This window comes from Pseudochaenichthys georgianus, chromosome 19 (assembly GCF_902827115.2).
Source record: "Pseudochaenichthys georgianus chromosome 19, fPseGeo1.2, whole genome shotgun sequence".
Taxonomy (NCBI): domain Eukaryota; kingdom Metazoa; phylum Chordata; class Actinopteri; order Perciformes; family Channichthyidae; genus Pseudochaenichthys; species Pseudochaenichthys georgianus.
The window spans coordinates 6,495,573-6,521,506 of NC_047521.1; the positions used below are offsets into that span (position 1 = coordinate 6,495,573).

At 42.7% G+C, this 25,934-nt stretch overlaps 1 protein-coding gene across 1 annotated transcript in view; it reads right to left on the reverse strand.

Moving 5' to 3' along the window:
- The window catches only part of rnf213b (ring finger protein 213b), a 49,094-nt gene that overhangs the window by 21,796 nt on the left and 1,364 nt on the right, over positions 1–25,934 (reverse strand). Inside the window, 35 exon segments of the mRNA XM_034106938.1 lie at positions 13–185; positions 390–523; positions 612–800; positions 969–1,110; positions 1,259–1,415; positions 1,506–1,552; positions 1,682–1,795; positions 1,903–2,015; positions 2,126–2,224; positions 6,519–6,655; positions 6,752–10,594; positions 11,467–11,619; positions 11,717–11,901; positions 12,098–13,436; positions 13,546–13,695; positions 14,194–14,337; positions 14,420–14,637; positions 14,723–14,882; positions 16,328–16,420; positions 16,422–16,960; positions 17,069–17,218; positions 17,307–17,474; positions 17,585–17,750; positions 19,656–19,778; positions 20,020–20,118; positions 20,259–20,411; positions 20,772–20,937; positions 21,013–21,068; positions 21,164–21,377; positions 21,459–21,665; positions 22,614–22,861; positions 22,942–23,225; positions 23,313–23,488; positions 24,463–24,618; positions 24,698–25,476. Coding sequence (XP_033962829.1) covers positions 13–185; positions 390–523; positions 612–800; positions 969–1,110; positions 1,259–1,415; positions 1,506–1,552; positions 1,682–1,795; positions 1,903–2,015; positions 2,126–2,224; positions 6,519–6,655; positions 6,752–10,594; positions 11,467–11,619; positions 11,717–11,901; positions 12,098–13,436; positions 13,546–13,695; positions 14,194–14,337; positions 14,420–14,637; positions 14,723–14,882; positions 16,328–16,420; positions 16,422–16,960; positions 17,069–17,218; positions 17,307–17,474; positions 17,585–17,750; positions 19,656–19,778; positions 20,020–20,118; positions 20,259–20,411; positions 20,772–20,937; positions 21,013–21,068; positions 21,164–21,377; positions 21,459–21,665; positions 22,614–22,861; positions 22,942–23,225; positions 23,313–23,488; positions 24,463–24,618; positions 24,698–25,476 — 11,274 coding nt within the window.

The window sequence follows — 25,934 nt, forward strand, 5'->3', positions numbered from 1 at the left end:
AGATGTCCATACCCTCAGTTCGTCCGTAGACTTGATCTTCAAAGCGAGCAGCAGAAAGTCTTGTAGAAAGTGTTGGCCGTACTCCAATCTCTCTTCTTCTGAGAGTTTCTGGAAGTGACTGCCCAGCCTGCTGTTGGTGAAGGAGCTCACAAACTGGACAATCCTCCCTGTGCCGTCCTCTCTTACTAAGAAACCGTCATAAAACCACAACAAAACATTTGACACAATTCGAAATAGATCACGCTTATACATGCAAACATTATAATGGTGGCAAAGTGAAGGTACTGGTGCAGTGCATGAGAAGGACATCAACTGAATGAAAGTAGGCATAGACCCAAACTGTTGATAGGAGACGTTCTATAGTATACAAAACCAAGATAAAGGCAAACCTGGCATGAATTCTGATTCCTCCCACAAACTTTCAAGGTGCATTCTGATGCACCAGCTGAACGGGGCAGCACAGGGTTTTTCTTCACCATCCAACAGGAAGAAGTGATGCACAAGCACCTCCTGGTCTGACTCACTAGAACATATGATAATCAAAGAAAAATGAAGCCTTGTGTTGCTTAAATTCACTCTGTGGTTTATACAGAAGACGTGATCCACAATACCTTGGGTTTTGGACGGTTGTTAAACCCAAACTCTGTGAGTCTGCCAGGATGTCCAACCACAGCTTTCTCAGGCCCTCGCTGAGCCTGTCACCAGAGAGCAAGTCCAGATTTGCATACCTGTCCATAACTTCCAACATGTTCGCCAAGATCGGAGTCACGGTGGACTGCAGACAGCGCCACAGGGTATGTCTGTCAGTTGAAGACACAAAAGAAAGCAGAACGTGATCAAACCGTTTATTAGAAACAAGAAAATGTTCCACATTTCAACAGCTGTGGTTTGATTCATGCCGAAAACAAATCCCTTTTTCCTTGTTCAGTTTTCTTTTCTTTACAAGTTATATTGCTAATGAACTTTACCTCCAAGTTCCACCCTCCTGTAGAGCCTGGCGTTTCTGGGCTTCTCTGCTCACCCACTCCTTAGGAGATCGCATCAGTTCTTCTCTCTGTGCCAAAGCCTCTGCCAGTCGACTCAACATCACCTCCTGAAAGTGGGCTTTAACTAAATACAAAGTTGACATCAATCAGAAACAATTCCGTTTTTAGACTGAGCCTAATAGACATGATGAATCACAAAAGTGATCTACAAACCCAATCATTCTGGTCAACTCTTTAGTAATAACCTAAAAATAAAATGTTCTGATGTTTACCTTTGATTTGCACTTCATCAGTTCTCAGAAGAGTCAGAAGGATGTGCATCCGCTGCATGCCTCGCGATGTCACACCATCGGGTTCCCTCATCAAACCCACAGCTTTTTGGATACATGATCTCACTAAGGAGAGGCGGTCGAGATGGGCTCTACCTCCCTGTACACAAACATAATTGAGTTAAATGTAAGCAACATTCAAATATAAGATTAGTTTTTTAGAGGAACATAATATATACATTGTACCAACCTCGGGGTCTTTCCTTTGCTTCAATGTTTCTCCATCTTCATCATGTTCTATTGAAGATCAAGAATACTGTTTATTTTCGGTGCAACATTGCATAGAGAGCAATGAACTACATGAAATGACTTCATGTAGATACTCAGAAACACACATTTAATACCCAAAGGTTATACAGTTTCTACCTGGAAGTGCAGGGTTAACTAGGCTGCTCATGAGAGTTCCACAGAAAACCAACAGGTTCCGGCTCATGTCGTCTGAATCCCTCAAGTCATCAATATGCACCGACTGCCAGACACCTTGTTTGCAAGAGACACAACATGACTTTAATCTAGTTATGAGTCATGTATAATGGAGTAGCAAATAATGTAACTGCAATAATGACCACATTCCATAAAGTCCTCACCTCCTTGGAAACCAATGTACTGGGATTTACTTGGGATCCTAGAAACCCTCACAATGAAAATCACCCAGCAGGTCTGATGCTCCAGTGTCATCAAGTAATTCATGGTGCAATACCTGAAGGCAGATGAATTCATAGACACACGTGAATTGCCTGTAATGTTGTTTTTATCGTCTGAACCTGCATATAGTCATGTTTCAATCTGAATCTTGAAATGGAACCCTACTTTGCTGATGCTATGAGCTCATCGCTGCAGTTGGATTCCTCGAGGTCCATCTGGATTAGCATGATATGAAGAGAGTTGTCAGCATCTTTGAGGAAGGCCCTGACACAGAAAGAGTAGAGTAAGAGAAGATTAAAAGACAAGAAATAAAGAAAATAACCATGCTATGTGTGTGCATAAAGCTGAGTTATGATCAACACCGAATGTGGTTATGATTAAATTGTTAACTGTGAGATTTACAGCATACTTTTGGCCATAATTGCGCAGCCCTACAAATGAACTGAGATTTCCACACACATATTTTAAGCTATTGTAGTACGCCCGACCAATAAAAAGCAGGGTATTAGGATAATGTCACTACTCATGTAGTTCTCATTCATAACACTCCGTTCGATGTCTCACTATGGGATGCGCCTCACCGCGGAGCAAACAGAAGCATCAATCTCATTACGCCAATCCTGATTGGCTGGTGATCTTGACGTCAGCGTCAGGGGAAATCACCCCCTATAAGTAGCTTGCGCCACAACGCATGCGTCATTCAAACACCTCTTCTCGCTTCAGAGTAGTGTTGTCACGATACCAACATTTTGGTTTCGATACCGATACCAAGTCAAGAATTGCGATTCAGATTCTTTTTCGATACTTTTCTTAAAAAAAGGGAAACAGTCTTAAATATAATCAGGGATGCAAACTCATCAGGTATGAAAAAGGTGACAAGGATCCGAGCCCCCGACCCACGGAATATCGGCTTTAAAATTAGGAATAACAGATGATTTTAGCAGTCAGAACAACTAAAGCAGCAGTGTTACTAAGAACAGAAATGCCAAAGAGTCACATCTAATAGAAATATATATAAAAGCATTTATTTTTATTGTGTAGCAGTGAGTTTAACATTTTGGCAGCACTGTTGAGCATTTTGAAAATGTATTTTCATGCCTCTGTGCAAGGCTTAGTCTTTCTATCTTTATGGTCAATGGTTTAAAGTAACTAAGTTCATAAACTCAAGTACTACTTGGGTACAATTTTTAGATACTTGTACTTTATTTAAGTATTTCAATGTTTCTTTTGCTACTTTGTACTTCTAATCCACTACAGTTCAGAGGTACATGGTGTACTTCTACTCCTCTACAGTTCAGAGGTACATGGTGTACTTCTAATCCACTACAGTTCAGAGGTACATGGTGTACTTCTAATCCACTACAGTTCAGAGGTACATGGTGTACTTTTACTCCACTACATGTATTTAATACCTTTAGTTACTTTAGATGTGGACAAATGATGTGAAATATAACCAAGTGTTGAATCAGACTTTAGTTCCACCTGGAGTAAATCCACCAGCTACCCTGCAGTCTACAAAGTCATTCAGACTAGCTGCACCTTCACCAGCTTTGAGAACACTTTCATGATCAATCATTATAAAACACATCATATATATTATTCTGAAATGGACCAATCTGCACAATGACTACTTTTACTGTCGCTACTTTTTACTTTTACTGTAACAGAGTATTCCTACACTCTGGTGCTTCTAGTACAAGACCTGAGTACTTATACTTTTACTGTCGCTACTTTAACTATATTTTGATGATAATACTTTTGTACTTTTATTTGAGGATCATTTTGAATGCAGGATTGTTCCTACATTCTGGTACTTCTACTTTTACTCAAGTACAAGATATATATTTATACCACCTCCGTTTATACCCTATGAAAAAAACTAATAGAAAACGAAGGCTAAAGCTAACGTTAGCAGATAGTGATGCTAGTTTGCTAGTTAAGTTTGCTCAACGATAATATTGCGACAGAAAAACTTTTCAGTGCACATCATGCTCTGCCGCTCCGACAGGGAGCTCTGCTCTGAACACCTGACTTCTGGCTCGTTCACAGACTTCTGGCGTCTTTTTTGTCAACAAGCCGAGGCGCAGCGGCAGTTTCACTCCCTCTTGCAGCCATGCTTCTAGTTTTCTCACATGCTCTGGCAGCTAGCGCCGGCGCGTGGCCGCGTGCACGAGAGAGGGGAGGGACTTAGAACGTGCTTGAGAGGAGCGGGACTGCAGGCACGGCTGCAGTGCAGCGAGTGGAAGCAGAGCGCTGAACACACACGGCTCTTATTAAAACGGCGCTTTTTCACGGGAGTACTTTTCCCCGTCATTCTTAAAGTACCGATACTAATGAAACGGAGGAATCGTACCGTTTTTAAGGGCAGGGTATCGCGGTACCTTTCAAGTATCGTTACACCGTGCAACACTACTTCAGAGCACATCTCACAGTCGCCGGGCAAGCTTCACTGTCCACAGACTGAACCCAAAATACCATTTCGGTCGACGGGCGCTAGCCGGCTACTCCTTCTGCTTCGCAGGAAGACGGTAGTACTAACGCCGTTAGTACTTAAAAATCGACCTCGCCCTTCTCTACGAGAAAGTAAGGTAGGTCCGATTTTTTCAAGCTAGCAGCACACCTGTTGCTAGCTCGCTCCCTCTCTACCGACACCACGGTAGCGAGGAAGTTTTTCTTTTCTCTTCCTCACGGAGGGGAAAAGGATTAAAAAGGAGCATACTGCCACACCAGTCAGTATTATGCGGGAATAAAGGACCCACACCGTCCTTTTCTCAGCACACCGCCCGGTCTGAGCAGGGACCTGCAGGCCGTGTGCAAACGCGCTGTGGTCAGACTCAATGTTCCGTGGCCTGAAATGGCCAAGGAGACCTCCAGGTCCCGCTACGAGGGGAAGCATCTTCCCCAAACAGCGGGCAAAGGGAGGCAACTCCTCCCGGTTTTTCCAGAAATGTTGGATGAGGTGTCGGTCTCGTGGAGAGACCGGCCCTTCAGCAACAAGGTCCCAATCCAGGGTGCCTCCTCCCTGGACTGCGATGGAATGGAGAGGCTCGGCCTGCTCCGCATACCGCCCATGGAACCGCTGGTGGCGGCCCACCTTCGGTAGAAGGTGGGCCCCTCACCGAGCAGGAACCCCACGCTGCCAGCAAAGGCGGACCGCTTTCAGTCCACAATGACTGAAAAGTCCTATAAAGCTGCAGCGCTGTCCGCCAGGGCCCTGAACGTGTCCTCGCTGCTAACCGCCTACCAAGCGGAGCTCTGCGAGGACCTGTCGGGTAGCCCGGGAGCAGCCCTCATGCACTCAGTTCGCCCCAGGGCAAACGAGAGTGTTGTTGAAGCCCAACCCTGCCTTTACGCCAAAGGTGGTTGGTTCGTTTACCCCGATTGACATTGAGGCATTTCCTCCGCCGCTGGTTTCCTCCGGGGAGCAGCAGCAGGATCTGTTGTGTCCAGTCCGGGCTTTACACACATATATGGACAGATCAAAGGAGCTTGGTCTTAATGATCAACTCTTCGCGTCCTGGGCTAACCCTCACAAGGGCAAGCCTGTTACTAAGCAACGGCTCTCACACTGGATTGTGGAGGCAATTGCTTTGGCCTATACGAGTCAGAATCTGCAAGCACCTTCGGGTCTGCGGGCTCACTCGACTCGGGGCCTGGCTACATCCTGGGCTTTGTTCAAGGGTGTTTCCATCCAAGACATCTGTGCAGCGGCGAGCTGGTCCTCGCCGCTCACTTTTGTCCGCTTTTACAGGCTAGACGTCTCCGCTCCAAGCGTGGGGACCTTGTTGAGTCGGGACTCTACCTCGGTGATTTTCGAGATAAGCTCGTCTGGCAATACGGGAGCTACAATATCCCATAGTGAGACATCGAACGGAGTGTTATGAATGAGAACTATAGGGTACTTACGTAACCCCAGGCCTCAGAGTAACATGAAGTGAGATGTCTCACCAGACGGCCCTCCTTGCTATGGTGAAGCGAGAAGAGGTGCTTATTTTGAATGACGCATGCGTTGTGGCGCAAGCTACTTATAGGGGGTGATTTCCCCTGACGCTGACGTCAAGATCACCAGCCAATCAGGATTGGCGTAATGAGATTGATGCTTCCGTTTGCTCCGCGATGAGGCGTATCCCATAGTGAGACATCTCACTTCATGTTACTCTTAGAACTGGGGTTACGTAAGTAACCTATAGTTCCTTTAACTGTTCTTTATTAAGTGTGCAGAACAATGTTGATTAAGCATGGCAATTTGAAGGTTGGATATTTGTGAAAAATGTTTTTGTATATATTAATAATTGAAGATGTAAAGTAATTCCAGTGTAATGTTACTGTTAAAAAGACGGTTCTTTTTGTAATCCTTTATTTATTATTGTCACGCTTTGTGGCTTCAATGTGTGCAATTGATTCATATACAGGAAAAGTTGCTTTTGGAGTGGGCCTCATATATAGCCCTTACGGTCAGAATAATGAGTTCCTCGATAAGCCCCCCCCCCCCCCGCAAAAAGCTTATCAAATCCCAATTGAAAGAAGGCCATGTTGTGGTTATCTGAAAATGTGGTACCTTATGTTGTTGCAGAAGGAGATCTCAGTGTCAAACTGGTGGAGTGACAGCATGAGGATCCTGTCAGTTTGTAGTCCTAGAGCATTGGCTAAAACGCTGACATCTGATCTGGTTAGCAAGCCCGAGAATGTAGTTATCTATGCAAAACCACAAGGAAGACAGTTATGTAGAATTTGTAGAAATTGCAAAAAAAAAAAAAAAAAAAAAAAATTGGAGCAGTTGTGCTGACCTACCTCTAGAAACTTGAAACAACCCTGATGCTTGTTCAGGAAATCTTTCAGGAATTCTCCAAGGCAGTGATGATGCTGTTGCTGGAAGTACAATCTCTGGAGTTTCTCCTTCTCTTGGTTTGCCAATTCTGAAGACTTGAGCCTCACAATAGCGTCCGGGGTTGCACAGTTCAACAAGAGACATTTAGCTAAATCCAAGACTTCTTCTTCCTCATTTGCTCCAGGAGACTCAACAGCGTTTTCTGTTTCCATCGGTTCTTCAAGCTCAGACATCACTTTGTTAGTCACATCACATATCACAATGGATTCATCATCGTTCTTTTTCATTGACGCAATTTCTTGCCCTTTTCCTTCAGTCTCTATGTCCATTGCATCACCCAACTGACCATCCTCTTTATCAGGGTCTTCTTTCTGTTTGTTGGCATTTGGTCCATGTGATTTGTTTGGATCTTGTCCTTCCAGTAGGTCTTCTTGATCAATTTGTTGATGTTTTCTTACTGTACTGTCTTCACCTTGTTGTGCTCTACTTTCTAGTGCTTGCAAGAGAGCACTGGCACAGGCATCTCCATGGTGGCCAATGAAAATATCAGACAACTTGAAATATTCCAAGGTTGTAATGTTACCTGAGAAATCATTCACCCACTCCTTCAGTTTGCGGTGAACCCTGTGTTGCCATGGTTCCAGATCGGTACTCCTATCCACCCTGTGTTTTTCAAGCCTGTTGATGAGGGGCATGGGAAAGTGCTCATAGACCTTCTTCTGGTCCTCTATCACCACCAGTCTGAAGTGTGTATGGACACGACATTTGACTCTGTGGGAACCAAGACCAAGATCAACATATTGCTGATTACTGAGGTAAACGTAGTACTGGTTCAAGGCATCGTACAGGCTTTCGTAAAGATTTTGCATGTTGAGGAGGATGACAGTACGTCCGGTCTCCATGCAAGTCTTCACACGGTTCACGTTACGGCAGATTTGGGCATATTCCTGGTCCTTCGGGAATCCTGAGCCAAAGACTATTTCAGGAGGTGGATAGTCTCCTTTGGCGAAGATGTGTTGCTGAAGGAAATGGAGAGCTGCATTGTTGGTGGTCAGCAAAAGTAGGTAACGGCTCACATGGTTGGTGTCATGGTCAAGATTATCTTTCACCATTTTCAAGGTGCTTGGTCTTGGAATTTCTGTTAAGTTCTGGAGAACCTCTTGGAAGAACATTACGGGGTCAAAATCCTCTGGTTGTCCACTGAAGTTACGCAAGATGGCCTCAACCAACTGTCCACCATCTGGCTCTTCTTGTGTTGAATCGACAACGGCAAAGAGCATTTTGACCAGGCTATAATAGTCCCTTAGACCAAAGAACTGATTCTTTGTTGTCTCATTACAGATACTCAAGAATGCCTTCGCCAAAGCTGGGAACAGGTGATTGATTTTCAGAAGAATTTGGTTGGAGGAGGAGCAAATTCCCTTGGCAGTTGCCACAAGTTCATCCTCACTCGGATCACATCTTGACACAAATATTCCTCTGTTCATTTTTGCTGGGTCTAGAGCCCAGTTGGAAATTCCAACAAAGCCAACCTTCATGTGTGGATCTGGCTTGTCGTTGTCAATGCAACCATCCTCCAAGAGAGGGTGAAGAGTCTTCAGGGGCATCTTAGGAGAATCTTCTGCAAGTCCTATCTCATCAAGGACCACCACAGATACATACTCGTCCATGTTTTTGTCCTTCTGGAAACGGGCACAGTTCCTGAATGTCCCTATAATTCCCTCTGGACTTGAGTGAGGACTGCACTGGAAGGAAACCATATGAACTTGTTTGAGTTTCTTGAATAGTTCACAGTGTGAGTTCTGGCCTTGCATGGCATCAGCGACCACTGTTTTAGCAAGCGATTTCGAGCTGCCTGGCTTACCAACCACAAAGAGTGGGATCCTGAGCTCAATGCAAACCACCATGAGAAACACATTCTCTTTGAGAGCAATATTTTTGGCTATGGTATTCCCTGTCTGTATGTTCTGAAGGAAGAAGTCTTGACAGGTTGAAATCTCTTGCTGCAAAGCTTTTGAAGAGCAATAAGGGTCTGGAAAGTACCTACAAATCACGGAGAGGTACTCATCTTTGGCCACCAGAGATGGGTAGTAGCAGACCCCAACTGAAAGAATCAAGCACTTCAATGTTGTATGAGCTGCACTGAGGGGAGACCAGTTGTTGAAAATGACCTTGCTATGCTGGTAAAACCAAACTAGCACCTTCATAGTCCTCTCCACATCTCTGAGACTCACAAAACTGCACTCATTCTTCCGACCTCGCATATATTCCTGCGAGGCTGCCAGCACATTGGAAATGATGTCCTTGCAGGCTGCTGGCAACCGATGTTCTTCGAGTTGCTTCTGCACAATCTGTTTGATGTAGGAGAGTTCAGTTGAATCACTCAATTGACCAAAGTCCCACACCAAGGAAGCCATGCTTGGTGGCAGAGGATGAACTCTGTACACCAGCTGCCTCAGGGGGACTTTGCCAAGACGGTCTTCTGTTTCATCTGCCTTCACTCTGTATCCTAAACCAGCACGTTCCAAACGTTTAACCATTTCAGGTGAGTGCTTCCTGTAAGGATTACATGCAGCAATTATTTTTAAGCCACTGCCTGCTTTTAGAGGTTCCCCTTTCATTGATTGGTCACACAGGATTTCCTTGATGGCAAAAAGGGCCTCTGTAGTGTTGCCTTCGTCAAAGAACAAAATGGTGTCTAGTTTGTGAGATCTTTGGTTATTTACAGCAAGTTTCTCTGCCTCTCTCACTTTTCTGTAGATCATCTCTGCTGTTGTTCCACCATGAACCTTGACAAGTACCATGTTTTCCACAGGTTTTTGCTCCCTCTGCAGAGCACAAAGGAAACGGACTAATCTGGTTTTACCGCAGCCTGTTTCTCCCATGATGACAACTGGAATTCCACATCGGAATCTCATGTGTATTGCCAACATCTTCATCACATTGTCAGCAGTGAGTTCATATGTTGGGTCTGGATCAAATGTTCTGTCCATTATTCCTTTCTCTGCACCAACAACGCACGAAATCCTTTTGATTTTGTCTGCCCGGGGCAACTGATCAAAGTCTTCTGTGAGACAAATCGTTTGCCGTTCCAAGTCTTCAAAAAGTCTTTGTGACATCACATCTTCTATCAGGACTTTGTTGCTTCGAGGATCAACTGCATTGAATGTGTTTTGCCTCTGACATTTCCGCACATTAAAGCCCAGAAATGACATTGAGAATCGGTCTGCATTAAAGAAAATGTATGGATGAGACTCGTTTTCCCAATGCTTGCGAATTGTCAGACGGGCAAGAAGGTCATCTTCCAGACTGTTATTGATGTGCAGCATGGAACTTTCATCAGATGTGTTCAGAGATGGCGTAGCAAAATCTTTTGCCATTCGGATCATAAACTTCACAACGAAGCCTTTGAAACCAGGAAGCTGGTCAGCCAGAAAATCTGGATTACAGAAAATTGAGTTCTCACAGTCTTTCAGTTGCACATTGAGGAACCAGGAGAAGTTCTTCAACTCTGCCCAAGATGGATCTTGCATTCCACAGTTTGATAGAAAAAGATTGACACAATCAATGTGATTTCCCGTTCTGGATCCTTCCTGGTATTTAAACCGATCCAGATTCTGATTCTGACTGTAGAGCGTTAAGTACTGATAGGGTCTTTGAATACCCTCACTGCAAAACTCCTGCTCATCCATGAGTGGATCAAAGGTCGATTTTTTCAACACCCCTTTACTGTCCACCAACTGCTTCACCTCTTTTGGAGGTCTACAATGGATGGTAGGCAGAATGTCAAGAAGTCCAAGCTTCACCTGAGTGAGAACAAATAAAAAGAGGTATGGTATCAATCCAAAAATGTTTGGCTTTACATTTGAAAGTGGCACAACTCCTTAATTGAAAACGTTCGTATCGCCTCAGGACCAATTATATATGCTGTCATTAAAAGCTGTAACTTGACAGAGCTTAAAGATGTTGAAGAGGACATATTATGCACATTTTCAGTTTCATATTTGTATCGTGTGCCTCTACTGTGGCATGTTTACATGCGTTCATTGTTAAAAAAGGTCTGTATTTTTCTCATACTGCCTGTGCTGCCGCAGCTCTTTTCGCCCTCTGTCTGAAACCAGAGCCAAGTCTGCTCTGATTGGTAGCTCAGTGGTTCCCAACTGGGGGTACGAGGACCCCACAGGGTAATTGAGGGGATTGCAGGGGGTACATAGAAAGATTAGGGGTTGCAATATAAGAACTATCAAAGCTTAGGAAATACAAGCAAGCCCAAGTGTCTCATTGAAAGCTCTAATCTTAACAAAAGATGTTCAAACTGCTAGAAGTGAGTCTTAATATATATTTTTTTGTACATTTAAACAAGTTTAAATGCATTTGTATTAAGGTTGAATTATACAAGTGATTTTCATTCAAGGAGCAGTTAGGTCAATGGATACACGAGACAAAAAAGGCTGTGGGAACCACTGCACCAGCTCTGTTGAGATTGGTCAAGCTCTTAGTGATGTGTCTGAATGTCGAGCCCCTTAGCTTTAAGGTGGTGGAAGAAACTATATAACAAACTACAGGAATAGGAAAACCCAAAAAGCATAATTGAGCCTTTTTGATGTCTAAAGATCCATATAACATGACTTTTTAATTCAGCATTTTCTGACAGTTAAAAATAAAAATATATCAATACCTCTTTTGGTTGGTTTTGAGTGGATTTGCATGTTCTCAGGACCTCAACTGTAATCAAATGAGAAACATTTCTTCTCCACAACATGCCATGGCTGTCACTCAAACAGCCCAGTACCAACATATGGAACAGGAGCTCCTCTAGACCTGATCGGACCTAAAGGGTAACAACAGTACAGAAAAAAGACATACTTTCAAGTACAACCATCAACAGAACAAGGCATCTGCCAAGACAAACAGCTGTGCATACTTACTCCAGCGATGTCTATGTGCAGGATGCAAGGGTCCTGCTCTCTCAAGGGGCCAAGTTTTTCTGAAAGAGTCTTTATCAAGGAGTCCATATCAACACATGGCTCAATCAGTCTGATCCTGATATGTTTTGCTCTGGGAAATTTCTGCTGGAACTTCTCAAACAAACGATCGACAAAAAGGGATTTTCCTATCGAAAGAAAAAACAAATGTATTCAGTCAGGATAAATGTTTCATGAAACAACTTGAATATTGTAACTGTATGTGTTTATGGAACTTTGAATGATAGCATTTAACAAATATTTTGTACATAACAAACTGATTCAACATGTGCCTCTATTGTATAAGCATTATCATAATGGCATGCCAGTTAGGGACATCCTTACCAACTGCAGGGCGTACAGATGACACCATCCAGACTGAGAGCTTATCAGGAGAAACCTGTGTGACAGGGTTTTGTGGGATGTTTTGTGTGAAGTGTTGATGTAGATATTTCCTGGCAGTCTCTGCTGTTAGATTCATGCCAGCCTGTACTTTGAAATTGCTGAAGAAAGAGGGTACATATCTGTGCTGGTGCTCAACCGGACTGACTATAATCAAGCGATAATGAGGGTTGGCACTTCTTTCAAGAAAATCAAAGAGCTCCCCAGAGGCCACACTGACATCATATCCCAGCAGCCCTGGATTGACGAGAGAGTAAATCTTCTGCCAGTTTCCTTCTGAGCCCTGACCGAGGGCTCGGCGGAGAAAAATCTCCACCTCCTCCTCTGTGGTTTCCTCTTTGCAGACTAGAACCTCATCAGTAGATGGAAGAGGTTGATCTGGACTCTGCATGTAAAAAGACAGGATGGTGGTAAAAACTTCTGCACTGGGACAAATCACAAGATTGGGTTTTCCCTCCAGAAGAACCGGTGGAAGATTTCTTATGGTCTGTTCCTGGTTCATTTCAGAGAGGCATGAGAGGAAGTTGGCAAGAGATGGGATGTCCAAGTGCTCATCGAGGTACCGTGACATGTCGTTCTTGAATTTACACCAGAGTTTTTCAAGACTGTCTTCATCGCAGTTCATCTTATCATCAGTGTGCCCGGGTAGGGCGCCCTCTGCGGCATCATTATGACACTTCAAGACACCATCATATTCATCCTCTGAGGAAAAATCCATCAAATCAAGAACCTCCTCCCTGTCCTCTTCACTGTGTCCCGGTGAAGCTGGTGTTGAGTCCATGGAAAGAACCGATTGATCTTCATTCACAAACTCAACATCTTCCTCTTCCTCATCATGCTTTGAATGAATACTTGCTGCATTAATGTAAGCTTCTCTGACATCAGTAGGAGTGCACTGAGGCTTTATGGGGGAAAGTAAAAGCCATAACTGTGGAGGAACTGGCGCTTGATGTTGACACACTTTGTGTATCCAGTGGCACAGGTACACCATCTGCTCTGAGGTGTAGTGGTTCAACAAGTTAAAGGAGGAGCGCATCTCACTGATGAAGGAGCACCATTCGTCTTTGCAGCTATCCATGGAGTGACTCAGCTTTTGCAGCTGCTCGGTCACCTCGCCATTGTACGCCATCTCTTTACCCTGCAGGGATAAGAAGGTGGCTTTGATGCACGGCTGCTGTTGTGGGCAGCATTTGACCTCAGCATGCCAATCCCTGAAGAGCATGTTGCCGGATGTTTGCATCTGTAGAAGGATGGTGCCCAGCCTTTGAACTCCTTCAAAGACCTACAGCACAGGAAGGGATGTATACAGTTAATATCAGAAGATAAAGTAGACCCTAGGGCTGCACTTCACTTACGATGTTTCAAGTTGAATATGATGTATTGCCACTGACCTCTGTAAATCTGTTGACTTGCTCTCTGCCGTGCTCGCCTTTGGAAGACATGAGCATGAGCTTGTTTTGTAGCTCCAGAAGGTCTTCAAGCTTGTAGCTCTTTTCCTCTGTGCCCCTTATTGTGACCCGTATCATGTTCTGTAGACATCTCTGCAAACAAGAGAACATCTTAAAATCTTAAATAGCTTGTATGCATGCAGTTAGCATTGTTCATCTTAGTATCTTAGACTTTGAATGTGTGTCATTTTTCTGAACAATATCATTTGCACAATGTAGCACAGTAATGAGGACTCTACTGAGCAAGGAAGATGCTGAAAAGCTTGCTCATGTTGATAAAATAAATAGCAAAGAAAATTCATTCAATAATTATCTTTATCTTTATCAGAAATACTTTAATAATCCCAAGGGAAAATGTGTTTCCATGACAGTTGTTCCACTTTAGAATGAATAAAATACAATAAAACAAAAGATATTATTAAAATGTGGATTAAAAGATCAAATAAGATATATGACCATAATAAATTAAAGTTATATGTCCAGTAAAGATAAAATGAAAATAATAAACTATTATATAAACATAAGAAGACATGTGCCAGCTTATCGACACTGAGTTTAAAGTGTAACCTTAATGGAAGATGGTTCACGTACCTTCTCTGTGTTTTCATCACACCACCCTATGTGATAAACCCCATCAGCATTAATAGAAGAAGCCAGGGAGAGGGAGGACTGCTCCACAGAGCCATGCGTCTCCTTCAGTGCTTTCAGCCAGTTCAGCAGGCGAGTGGACTCTCTCTGGGAAACAAACCCAGTGGCGTCATTGTCACTTTAACACAGTAACAGGGCTTATATGTTCTGCATACAAATAAAGAATTACCAATTTGTCTGGTAGCTTGTCATCTCTGTTTTGGGTGTCCCACACCTGCTGAGCACACTTCAGGAACTCCTGAAAGCCAGCCTCAGGGGAGAGGGAGTAGAGCAGAGGAGCGTATCCCATCACTGCATCGTGGAAACACGCCACCTGGTCGATCTCTGTGTCATTCTCTCCAGCAGAGATGGAAGCCAGGTCCACATACACCTTCACATCGCTCATCTCTGTACACAGGGAACAGAGTAGTAAGCAGGCATCTTCTGCAGGACTGAAGAAGATGTATGGTTTTGCACTAATGTGGAGACTCACTTTCAAGGTTCTCTCTGACCCAGCTGACCAGAGTCTGGCTCGCAAGAAACTCTTCCAGACAGGCTGTGTGATGCTTGGTGACTGTGGAGAGCTGCCGTTTGGCTTGAAACAGGTCAGCAGTAAGGGACCCCAGGGGCCTCTGCTTAAATGTGTCTTCTTCCTGTTAAGCCGACAATTACATATTCAAAAAAAAAGTTTTCCTGTTAAGCCCGAGCCTGTTTTTCAGGTCTCAGGCTCGAAAATGACATTCCCAGAACAAATGACCATATCTTCCCTTCTAAAAGGGTTACATTAATAATCTTTTTTCTCAAAGCAAGGTTACACATGTGAGTTGGATGTAGAAGTGTCAGAATCAATATAGATGTTTTTATTTTAAAGTAAATTCAGATTGAACACAGTAAAAAAAATTAATTATTGTGTCCGTCCAAAAACAAAAGATTACTTATAGTGAAAACCACCCTTGAATGATGGTGGACTAAAAGCTTTAGGAATCCAAACTACAACATATAATAAGTACCCTGTATCAAGATTGATGCAAAACAAGTGAAATTTGACCTTTTTAGAGAGATTTAGCAAAGAAAAAACACTTCTGGGGTCATTTGGGTGGATTTTCCATATCTCTGGGCCCCCTTGGTCGATTTTGATGATTGACATCTCTTTCTAACCGCCAGAGCCAATGGAATCGAGGGGAACTCCCACATACACACACACATTACCAAATAAGGAATGAGAGTGACGCATAGCCAAAACCGGAAGCTGCGATAACTCTGGTGGCTACCATTAGCAGCTAACTTTTACTCTCCGATTTTTACATAAAAATGGAATTATGGATTATAAATTATTTTGTCAAAGTGACAGACACATTATCAACCAATGGATCAACCGATTCAGCCGCGTTTTTTCTCGTTTTAATGCCATTGAACACGTCTTTTGATCAGATTGACAGCTACGGTGAGACGATCTCCCGTAAAAGCTCCGTAAAGGTACGTGTTGTGATGTCTGTGTTTGCTTCCCCTGTCGCGAGTTCAGATCGCTCAGTGATGATACTAATACTTAAATAATCTGTGGAACCTCAGATTTAATCGGATATCTTGTATGTGCAGCTACGATAAGTAATAGGGGTATCTTTATCTTGAGTTCTGTGCCAAAGTGCGTTAGCATTTTTCACTCAGGGTCATTTAGATGCTTCTTATGAGACTTGTGTTTTGTTTTGGTAAAAATGGTTTGTATCGTCAGTTAGCTGAGATTCTTCCCGTTAATCTGGTATAACACATTAATAGGTTCTTAAATGTTAAGATGCCCTGAGACACAGTGTCGTGAAAAAAAAAAAGACCCGCCGAAGGGGTCTTTAGGGCTTAACAGGTTAAAAAGATCATCAAACTATGAAAAGCAGTTGCGTTACCGTGTTAAATTTGAAATCTTTAGTTTAAACCATTAAATGTAACTTTTACCTCCTGCCATTCAATTACATTTCTAAAAAGGTTCCTTTAATTTAAATGACAGATAAAAAGTAAAGTAAGGAATAACAAGAGTATTCTTTCTTCTTTGTCGCCCACTGCAACTCAATTCCTTTTTAACTGAATTACGTTATCACAAGACAATTACCAGTTGGCTGAGAGTTTCAATTTCTGCAAAGTTCCCAGAAAGCTTCATTTTTTCTGCGATTTTCAGCATTGCACTGGCTGCAGCGGCCGCCTCGGTGGACCTGTCGATACTCCTGGATCTGAGCCAGCCTCTGCTCCACCCAGTTCTCCTCAGGTTTGAAGCTTGCCGACTCACAAAGTATCTCAGACATCAGACTCAGCTCCTTCTTCATTCGTTTCCCGTCGCCCTGGTCGCCGGATTCCATCAAAACCTCATCGAGCTCTTTAAAAGTGATGCTTGCATTGGCCATGCTGACACCGAGCTGAGAGAACTCTGTGATCAGCGGCTGCCAGATGATTTCATAGATCTGTGTCAGGGTGACTGGAACAGGAGATGTGCAGGGTTGCCTCGCTGACGCCAGAGATGCAGCCTCCCTGACCCAGTGGGGCAGAATCAGGTTGCTGTGTTGCAGTTTGTGCATCTCATTGGACATTTTCAGGACATTCATACAGACTTTGTACCAGAGGACCTGGGAGGGGCCCGTCTTTCCCAGCTTCCCCTCAGAATCAAAGGTCTGAACAACCACCAGTCTGTTCAGGCTCACAGTGTGCAGAGCTGCACTGTGCTGCTTCTCCAGAGTTAACATCTCAGGAACTGGTTGAATAAGAACACAAAAAACATACATATCCAAACTCTATGCAAAAGTTCTCTAATTTAACATAAAACTATCTGGCAATGGGTTATTTTTAGACTTTGATTTACCTGTGAGGCTTTCTGCCACCTTTGCTATCATCTTCATCAGTGTATCCATTTTCTGTTTTCGTTGCTTGAAAGACTCCAAATCCTTCTCTCTCTGATCCAAAACCACATCTGCACTGACAGGAACGCTATCAGATGTCATGTGTTTCTTGTCTGTGGAAGACATAATGCAGCTATCATTAATTAAAAACATTTCTAATAAGGGGGAATATAATGTAGTAATCAAGGAAAAGATTCATACACTGCTGATGAAGTCTCTTGAACTGGTCTCTGTATTTCAGACAGGTCTCCAGATTTCCCAGGGCCACGTCTCCCTGAAGCAGCGACTCCACCAGATGATGCAGAGCGGTAACACAGCTGTTGAAAACCTGTCCTGCAGCATCATCCACGTGGATCGACTTCCAATCACCTGCACCAAAAAAATGCCATTGTTACCATTGAAAAACTAAAAACTAAACTAAAACACCCTTTAAGGATAAAATATCATATAAATGAATGATAAAAAATGAAATGAAGTACTGTAAGACAGCAGGTAGTTCATGGCAGACTGTGGATCTAGCAGCTGGACTACAGAGTCGTCTCTGAATCGTGCTGCTGATTCAACCACAACAGCAGACAAGACAACAACGGGTGGGTCCTTCGTCTTAGAATAGAGGCTCCGCATCAGGCCACCCTCCTGCTTTCTCTGAAAACAGAAAAGGATGATAATCTAACTTTTGTCATTATTTCACTCTTGATTGACCTGCTTTGTTAGAAAGGTTTTGAGAAAGATGTACTTATGAACACTCAGATGGAGGATGTCATTAAAAGAGACAGAGTGGTGCACTGATGACCAGGCCCGCCTTAACCTGCCATCAGGCCCTGGGGCTTTGTAGGCCCCCTATTTAAACAACAAATCAAAGTCATTTATAGCCTCGGCAGGCTCTGTGATCGCACTTCTCCACTCTGCTCTACGCGCGCCTGGTCCTCTCCTCCAGATGAGTGACGTATCGGGCCTCCCTCATGTATTTGTCCGGTTGCCGTTGGCTCCCCTCCACGTAGCAAGTCCTCATCGTCCTCTCCATCTCCTCCAACAGATAATGTCCCTCCTGTCTGTTTTTCCTCTCCCGCTACTCCATCGCTATCAGAACCAGACTACTTGGCTCCGAGGCCCCGCTGTACCCCGCTCGGTACAGAACTCATCTGTCCTTCCTCCTCATCCTGGCAAAAAATGCCAAAGCCTACAGGTTATTTTAAACCTGTAGGCTTTGGCATTTTTTGTAATAGCTGCTTGTCTCGAAACTCCTTTTCCCTCAACAATTTCCTTTTCCGAGCGCCACTCTCAAACTTTTTCTTCTCCGACATTTTCTCCTAAACAACCTTCAGCTGTCACTCAATCACTCGCAATTTCAATAAGTCACATGTGAAACATATTCTCATTCTGATTGGCTGTCAGTGGTGCCCACTGACTGTTACGGAGTCATCTCTGGAATCCATCGATCTGATTGATTAGCGGAGCAAATGATCAAAATACTACGGAGGGAAGATATTTGCGTTTGGATTACTGGTCTGGGGGAAGCTCACGAGTGTGTGTGTATACGTGTGTGTGTTTGTGTAATGTTGCGTTTGTGTGTATTGTGTTTGTTTCCCGGGGAAAACACTCAGGAGAAACACCGGCTGTTGTTATGCCTGCTGTGACGTCAAGTTACTCCGTTCTCCGCTTGTAATTAGGCCGAAGCTTCAACGTTGTATTTATCATCTGAATTTGCTGAAACAATTTTAATGTTCTGAAAGCCAAAACTTTGTTTATTTGAAACCAGATGAAAACAAACTGTAACGGACCCTGCCGTGTTATCTATGATTACTATACACCTTACATTCATAATGTTAGCCGGAGGGAGGGGGGGCGGCGCTGTGGAAGTGCAGGGTGGCGAGTGAGAGCTGTCATCTTCCCTTTACAAGTTTCAAACATGTATTTATCGTGTGATTTTGGTCAGCCCGTGCATTAAGGCGGCCCTGCTGATGACGTATTTGTGTAGGCCGACCAGGAAGTTAGCATGGCTACATGTTCTTGATACTTTAACTTTTTTTTCAGCATGATGATCTCCACATGACACTCGTTTTATGATGATAGAAAAGCAAAAGCAATTGCGAGAAGTAAAAAGCTAACGTAGGGTATACAAAACAAAATCAAGGTAGCATGACTTCGTATCACCAGCGCTAAGCTAAAGGCTGCTAATGTTTGGCATGACAACATTTAGTCACATTTAGATTCTTGTTAGCAACCACTGCTTTAAATGACACGTATAAGGATCAGACATTCACGAGTGGGGTATTCGCATCTTGATATCTTAAAAAAGTGAAAATTCTTTTTTAAGCTAGTGTTAACCACAGACCTTATTTCAGGTAACTAAACAAAAAGACGTTTAAAAGGGAGACAAGCAGTCGGAAGTGGTAACATGCTAACTCTTTTCTGGGTTTTTGCACAGCTCTATTACATGGGTTAGCATGCATAGGTGTTGACCGTACCTTAACACCCAAAGGCATCTAATGAATACAGAGCTGTCCCTGTAAGGACGCACCTTGAACAGATCATTCATATGCACTGTACCTGGCAGATATCCTTGATAGCAGACTGACACAGCTCGTTGAAACTTGTCTGTACCACCTCGTCACTTTTTCTTATGGCTGACATTTCAAGGCAGCAGACGAAGACTTTGTCCTCTTCACTGGCCTGCAAAAAAACACTGTCAATGTTCTGTAAAGAGGAAAGCATTTACATGCTGCTACTGGAACTGCTGCTAACAGAATACAAACTAGACAAGGTCACTCACAAAATTAGGCTGAGGGTACAGTATTATAAGAGATAAGCTGTGCACATACAGATACTCTAAATATTTTTCCCACACGCTTACACGTGGTTATGTCTAATAATGCCTATAATAATGTCTTTACTCTGATCAATAAATTATCACCTGAGAAATCCTCTTCTTCAGGTCTTTTTTCAGGCTCAGCCTCCAACTGGATGACACTTCTTCAAGAGAGCATTCCACCTTCAGCAGCGAGTCCCACATCTGATCATTAAGAAAACAGTGTTCACCTTTTCAGCATTTATTTTTGTTTCACTTTATCTGTTCGCTGCAAACTGCATACAAGAAAGAACCTAACTGAATAATGCCTTTAAATATTTCCCAATATTCTTTTTAATGTTTACCTCAATTTCCTTTGGATAGCTGAGTGTTTTAGACTCAGGCTTCAAAAGGGGTTTGTGCAGCAATTCATCTCTCCACTCAATGACTCGCTTTTGCACGGATTGTAGATCCTCCAAGAGTTTCTTATGTAAGGTCTCAAACTCATCTTCTGAGGACTGAAAGACACAAAAGAAACCATGAATTAAAGTGACTACTAGGGCGACTGTGGTTGCCAGGGAGTGTGGTCGTCTTTCAACCAGAAGGTTATTGGTTTGATCTCAGCCAATGCAGTCAACATGTCGATGGCATGGCCAACGAATGTACGAATGTATGTGAATGTTAGCTTACCAGAGCAAGTGGCACTGCTCTGTATGAATGAGTTGTGAACGGGTGAATGATGACATGTAGTATGTACAGTAAAGTGCTTTGAAGGGTTGTAAAGACTTGTAAAGTTCTATATAAGTACAGTTCATTTACCATTACCATTTACTACTCCAAAATAAGGCAGTCATAATGCGTTTTTAAAAAATGATTACCTCTTTCTTCAGTTTGGCATCCACCATGTCTGCCAATTTCAACACCAGCTGGTAGGAGAGGACTGCAGCGTGGTACGACTGGACGAGTCGCGTTATTTCACATGTGTTTTTCAACACACTGATGCTGCTCTTGAAGACCAGTTTTATATTACCAGATGCAATCATTCTACAGACACAAAACACACGTTACAGGGAGCAACACAACGCTAGAATGCATCACGGGAAATATTTCAGCCCTTACCTGTCCTTCTCTTTGTCTACCTTCAGCAGTAAATGGGTCAGGATTTTCTGAGTGTGCTGCATGCAGAAAATTAAATATTACAAAGCATTATTTTGCTGTTAAACAACAGTATTTGGAGTGTTACATATTTAAATGTATGAGATTTGTCCACCTTTACGTGCTCCTCTGCTCTGTTGTTATCCCTTGACTCTACACATCTTCGCAGTCTGTACAGCAGACTCTGGATCAGGTGTTCTGCAGGTATTCCCGTCATGTCTGAAAGTTCCGGAAGATCTTCAAATGCGACCAGAGATAACCAGCTCACCCGAAGCAGAGGCATCTCCTCAGCCTTTTTTAAGTGTGTCTGGATAAAACCCAGCATTTTCCTGTGAACAAGTTAAGTGTTTTTTTAAATAAAATAGCACCATCTGTTTTAGGAAAGTAAGGATGCTTTGAGACACACTCACTTCCTTTTGTCAGGTTGGGTTTGTATGTTCTCCCTGAACTGTCTGTAATAGACTCTTTCAAGTCCTGACCAGTTCTCCTCCTCCACAGACGGACCCACTTTGGTTGCGTCCGCTCCCGGCTGTCTGAGCCTGAAGAGCAGAGGAAGGAGCAGGACGAGCTCTGACACCATGGACTGAGCACAGCGGTTCATCAGAGCCAACAGCATACTGAAGGGAGGACAGAGAAGTGGGAGCATTAGGGATGAGGCCAAATCCATTCATGTAACAATTTAGTTTCTGAAGAGAGAAACTTCCTCTCGAGGGATTTCAGCCATACACATGCACTAAAACCAATACACACTACAGGAAAGGACCAAAACCTAAAAAGCATAATAGGGCCTCTTTTAATAGTGTTATTTTGCCCCAACAAATTATAACATTCCTAATTGTTTGGGAATTGAGAAATACTAAAAAGGTTTTTGGTAAATTGTTTTTATCTGTGAAAGTTTAGCATAAATAAATAAATGTTACCTTGTTGCTTTTGTTTGCCTAATTGTTTACATTTTTTGAAATCACTTTTTTAAATGTCCATTATCTTAAATATTCTTCACTATGCTTTCATGCCATTATTGGTCACACTAAATGTAAGAGCGCAGAGCGGAGCAGAGTAGATCCTGATATTAGGAGTTCTATGTTCTGAATACAGAATCAATTTGAAAAAGGGAACCGATTTTAAATAAAGAATGTGTGTCAGTAGTAGGGTTGCCAGAAACTGACCATGATCAAAATCGATTATTCGGCAGCCCTGGCTTCCTCCAAGTTTACAGTAAAAGAAACTGGTGGTGTGACCAATGACCATTTACAATTATTAATACTATTACTATTATTAGCATATATATATATATATATATTTTGGTTGAAACTAAGCCAGAAAAAAAAAATAAACATAAATAATAAAAAAATATATATATAAATAAAATCGATTTTTAAAAATAATATTCGATTATGGAGACTGTAACGAATATTCGAATAATCGAATAATCGCTGGCATCCCTAGTCAGTAGGCTACATATTTCAGAGAGTGTAATGAGTCATGGAAGCTATGGAAGATAGTGGAAAGAAACCATGTAAGTGGACCTCTACTTTTGTCAAAATTGTCAATTTTGCTAGACTTACAATGGTAGATGTGGGAAATGACCAAGCAACCCCTCCAGGTTGTCCTTGTCCATTGCAGCCTCTGAAGACACGAGGACACACAGCTCAGCCAAGCCGTTCTCTCCGAGGCTGATTTGACACTGTTGGGAAACCACGAACACAGACAGGCCCTGAATGAGAGGACTGCTGCTCCTCCAGCTGCCGGGGACTTTCTCCTTCGGCTCTCCTTTTAAAATCTGAACCAATGTCTCCGCAATCAGCTCACATGTCTGAGAATACATTAAATGTGGTTAAAGGTGCACAAACATATAATGAATACTTTGAACAATACTCTTCTTGTTGCACCAACCTTGATCATCGGGGGTTGAGAGTTGTCTAGGAATCTCATTCTTCCATGTACAGAATCGAGACTCCCCATAAAATGCAACAAGCTGTCACATAACCTCTGAGTGCTCTGTTTGTCTGACAGGGTCCACTTCTGGAAGATTCTGTTCAGCAGAGTCCCCGCTGAGGCCTGCCAGGCTTCTGATACCGCGACACTATTTGATCTCTGCCAACCCACCATCTGAAGCCCTGACTGCCACAGACTCTGCCCCTCATGACGATAAATGAAGCCTTCGTAAAGGTGCAGCTCTAGATAAAACACAAGCCGTTTTTTGTGAAAGACAAAAACGTACTGTAAAGATATGTTAGCCTGCTAAAGGTACATTCTTGCCTTACCTTTAATGTTTGGGTCCAATGGGATTAGAACGTTTCTTATAGTGATTCCTGTCTTTATGTCTTTGGATCGTTGCCTCACACCATACCAATATGTCCAGAACTCGCCTCTCTCCAATTCCCGCTCTTCAACGGAAAGACTTGCTTCCACCAGATATCCTTCCTTGTGTTGTCCACCACTACACAGGACATATTGAAACATCTGTGGTGACATCTATACTGAAGAATATCTGAACAATGATGCTCAGAGCAATGGTGTGTGGATTAGATAATGCTCTTATAATCAAGGCAAATGTTCTCAAGTCATGTTAATAATGTGGCCATGTAGAAGCAACTCATGGTGGACACTTTGATTAACGCTGACTCTACAGAGGCTAAATGCATCCCTGTCTACAGCAGCTGAACAATGACTGCCATACAGGACCAGAAATATGTTTTTTTGAATACAAAGCGCTACAGAAATACAAAATAAGTTTTGTAATTAAATCTTAATTGGCTTCAAATTCCTGTCCTCATATTTTATGAAGTCAACAACCTTAAAAAATGCAAGGAAATGTTTGTATTGTGGTGGAGAGAGAAAACTGTTTTTTGACCACAGTCAAATAACGATTTTGAAAAGCTTAACGCCAACAAATAGGGATAAAAGAAAGAAAACATGTTCATCTATCTTTTTTAAAGCCTTTTGATATTTGACTAATTATACCAGTGTAGCCTGATCTTTGGCTGCTACAGTGCATATATTATGGGCTTACTCTTTGTATTTTATTTGAATGTTCGTGTAATAAAAAAAGATTGAAGATGTATCTATTTGATACAGACCTACTTGTAACTATGGCAGTGAAATAACTGCAGTAAAGTAAACAGTACAGTATTTTGTGTAGTGAAGTAGAAAGTAGAAACACGTGAATATACTTAAGCAAGACTCAAGTACAGTACACAAGTACAGTTCTTGCATAGATGTTACATTTCATTAATGCTTTAAATCATATTAACTATATACATACATATATACATTATCTTCTAGTGCGAGACAATGTATAAAATGGGGCAACATGTCCTAAACTGTTGGTGTAAATGTTAATACCCTCAAATGAAATTTGAGTTAGAACTTAAATTACATGGATGATTTGCAGATTAAAAAGTTAATACTCACACAAAATGCGTCATCTTAAGGGGTGTTTGCCCTTCACCATAACACATCATAAGCGTGTCATGGTCTTGGTTGAATTTAAACTTTTTGTCCAGCACTGCGTAGATGTGAACGGTGAACATGGGAGCAGTGGGTGGAGGTCTCACGGGGCTTGGACCCCTGTGGAGAGGGGAGAATACACGTTCACTATCCCACCAACCACCACAGTATCACATGTTGCTGCTTGTGCCTGTCTTACCGTGTGCTTTGGGGTGTTTTTGTGTTTTTATCCGCTGCTTTGGAGGCTTCCACATTGGACTGGTTCTGACTCCCGCTCTCTCCAGACACTACGTTGGCCCATGACTTGGGTTTGGCACCTGCAGAGGGATTCTCCTCTTCAGACTTTGACTCCTTCTCAGGGTTTTGCTTCTCGGTTGACTCTGATGTTGCTTTGTCATTGCCTTTGTTTGCATGTTGCTTTAACTGATTCTGAGCAGTGCTTTGCGTTTTGGCTTCTGGCGTGTCTTGTTTCTTCGTCTGCGTCTCAGGTCGAGTCTTCTCATCGTCTTTTGTTTTGGCCTCAGAGAAGTGGGTCTGTGTTTCCTGGTCGCTGTGACAAACAACAGGAGTTTGTGTGTATTTAGTTGTATCTTTTGGCTTCTTCGTCTGCGTCTCAGGTCGAGTCTTCTCATCGTCTTGTTTTGTCTCAGAGAAGTCGGTCTGTGTTTCCTGGTCGCTGTGACAAACCTTGGGAGTTTGAGTGTGAACGTGTACCATCTTAGCATCTCCATGGCTTTGTTCTTCCACAGTCTGAACTTTGTCTTCCGCTTGTGGATCCACATGTTGCGTTTCTACGGGCCGAGTGTCCTCAGTTTGGCTGCTTGTTCCTACAACCTCTATCTCACCTTTATCTGTGTCTTCACTTTCAGAATCTGCATCTTTCTTTACACTTGAGGTGCTCTTTTGTGTTTTGTGTTTCCTCTTTTTCCTCCTCTCTTTGTCTTTGACCTTCTTGTTGTGATATCCTGGTTTTTGCTCCTGGAATACACATCAACATAAAGATTTGCTTTTATTTTATCAAACGGTCACTCAAATAATGTGTGGGATTTCTTCCTATGACTGCATTTCTACCTTATTTCATTCATGTGAGGTAACATATTGTTTTAGGACTATCCTGTTTTGTTTTTGGGCAATTTACATCTTTCTAATTGAATACATAGATGCTGAACACCTGTGAGGGTACATGGGGCCTGTACCATTATGCATGGTCAAATACTTGGTTACTAGGGATTATGGTATTTATTTATTTTTACATTCCAAGCTTTTATTGAGGTTTATATATAAAGCTTCAAATGTCTTTCCTCTTTTTAAGATGTTATCACCCTAAAAAAATAACAGGGAAATGTAGTTTGTGTTACTGTGGTCAATTGAATGTTGTGCTTTTAGATTGGTGGTAGGTAATAGCTAAGAGCTGCATACCTCTCTTTGTGTGAAAA